Source organism: Morone saxatilis, unplaced genomic scaffold, assembly GCF_004916995.1.
Source record: "Morone saxatilis isolate NCDOM2014 unplaced genomic scaffold, NCSU_SB_2.0 Contig4, whole genome shotgun sequence".
Lineage (NCBI taxonomy): Eukaryota > Metazoa > Chordata > Actinopteri > Moronidae > Morone > Morone saxatilis.
Genome location: NW_023339984.1, coordinates 15381936 through 15383679, shown reverse-complemented (window position 1 = coordinate 15383679; position 1744 = coordinate 15381936). Strand labels below are relative to the sequence as shown.

Sequence of the window (1744 nt, the reverse complement as noted above, 5' to 3'; positions counted from 1 at the left end):
ACATTCAAATCAATGAAAGGAGCGAAAACTTGATATGCTTTGAAAAAAGACTATCTGAACTCACGTAGAAATAAAATCATTGGGCAAAACATGCTGAATCACCTGTTCCTATAATAGTAATTTCTGTACCTCTTGGGATGGTGATCTTGAAATCCAGGTCCCTCTCTTCCAGGTGGTACAAGGCGACTTCCTGTAACCTGGCTCGTTCCAGCTCTGACAGGCTCTGGATGGGCACCGGCTGCAACCGCACACTCTGACCCAACATGGTCGCCCACGTCTGGTCCCCCTGTAGCGAGGAGAGAGAGAGAGAGAGGAGACAATGTAAAGATTAAAAAAAAGGGTAGATGGTTGATTGTTTAGAATCTATCACAGCACAGATGATTTTATCTATTTACAACTAGATTTCTTGCTCCTTCTGACAGTTTAACCAGAAACTACAAGCCTAACAGACGTCCATTATCAACCAACCATCAAGTTCTTAAAGGAAGAGAAACCTCAAAAAGAAAACCTCAATCAATTACTAACGCTGACTCACAGGTCACATACTTAATTCCCAGCTTTTATCTTTACTCTCCAACAAGACAAACTGTAAACTACAATGTTGTAGGTCGGCCAGAAGCTCAGAGTTACTGTCTCACTTTAACATCTTAAATCTTCATTGAATGTCAAGTGTCAACTTCCACCTTCCTCTTTGTTTTATGTAATAAAACATGGCCAGATCATATTACTCCTTATTCTCTTTCTCAGAATCCATTTGTAATTATATTTTTAGTTCACCCATTCTTTTGCAAATACCTATTGTGGTGTGTTCAATCTTTGTTTTTTATCCTTGAGATTTCTGTACAATGAGCACTAATTTCACACAAGGGGAAATGTGTTAATTCAGCCTATGAAAGCAGTTCATTCCTGATGTGGCTCTGGAGGGATGTATCCACAGTTCAACAAAACCTTGAAGTCAAAAGTCAGGATATCAGATATTGATTGGCAATATTACAGTCACTGGAATGCCCCTTGTGGTGATCATGCTGTTTATTAAGTGTCAAGTTCAGTTTTAATAAATCAACCAAACCACAATTCCCTTTCCCCTCTTTGTTCAGTGTAACAAAATACTAAATATATTATGTTCTTGTATTAAAACTGCACTAGAGATCCATTCCTGACACACTGGGAACACATGTGTGGTAAAAACTCTTCTAAACTCAAGGTTCACATACTAGATTTTGATCATACGCCATCTGGCTCCACTGGCTGAAAAAAGGTTGTGTGATATGGTCAAAAGCTCCAGAAGGAAGCTAGAAAGTGAACCTTATAAGATGAAAGCTCTATAAAAAAGGACTCTCACTGTACACTCACACACTCTCATGCTCTGCTGTTTACTGCAGAGGATCTGGGGTCTTGTGAAATCCATTTATCACCGACTACAACGCTGCCTCGCAACACATTTATAAATAAACAAAAACTATTGTTAGTCCAGTTCTCAGATATTCCCTGGTGAACAGTTGGAAGTTGTTGTTAAACAGATGTTTTCTTTGGTGATTTCCATTTAAGAAACACTTCTTACACATTTGAGTGGACACATTTATCTGAACAGCATGCTTAGATAGGCTGAGCTCCAGCTAATATTAATGTTTTCAGGCTGTCTGAAGGGTCTTAAATAGTGTTAAAGGTCCAGTGTGTAACATTTTAGGAGGACCTAGTGGCAGAGATAGAATATAATATTCATAGGTGTGTATAATCACCTGAA

The 1744-nt window shown here is 38.7% G+C and overlaps 1 protein-coding gene across 3 annotated transcripts in view; it reads right to left on the bottom strand.

The window, feature by feature from the left end:
- arhgap36 (Rho GTPase activating protein 36) overlaps positions 1-1744 on the bottom strand; it is a 76986-nt gene that overhangs the window by 37766 nt on the left and 37476 nt on the right. For all 3 annotated transcript variants that reach the window (XM_035675282.1, XM_035675283.1, XM_035675285.1), the window contains exon 2: positions 130-286. In XM_035675282.1, the coding sequence (XP_035531175.1) occupies positions 130-286 (157 nt within the window). The remainder of the gene's footprint in view (positions 1-129; positions 287-1744) is intronic.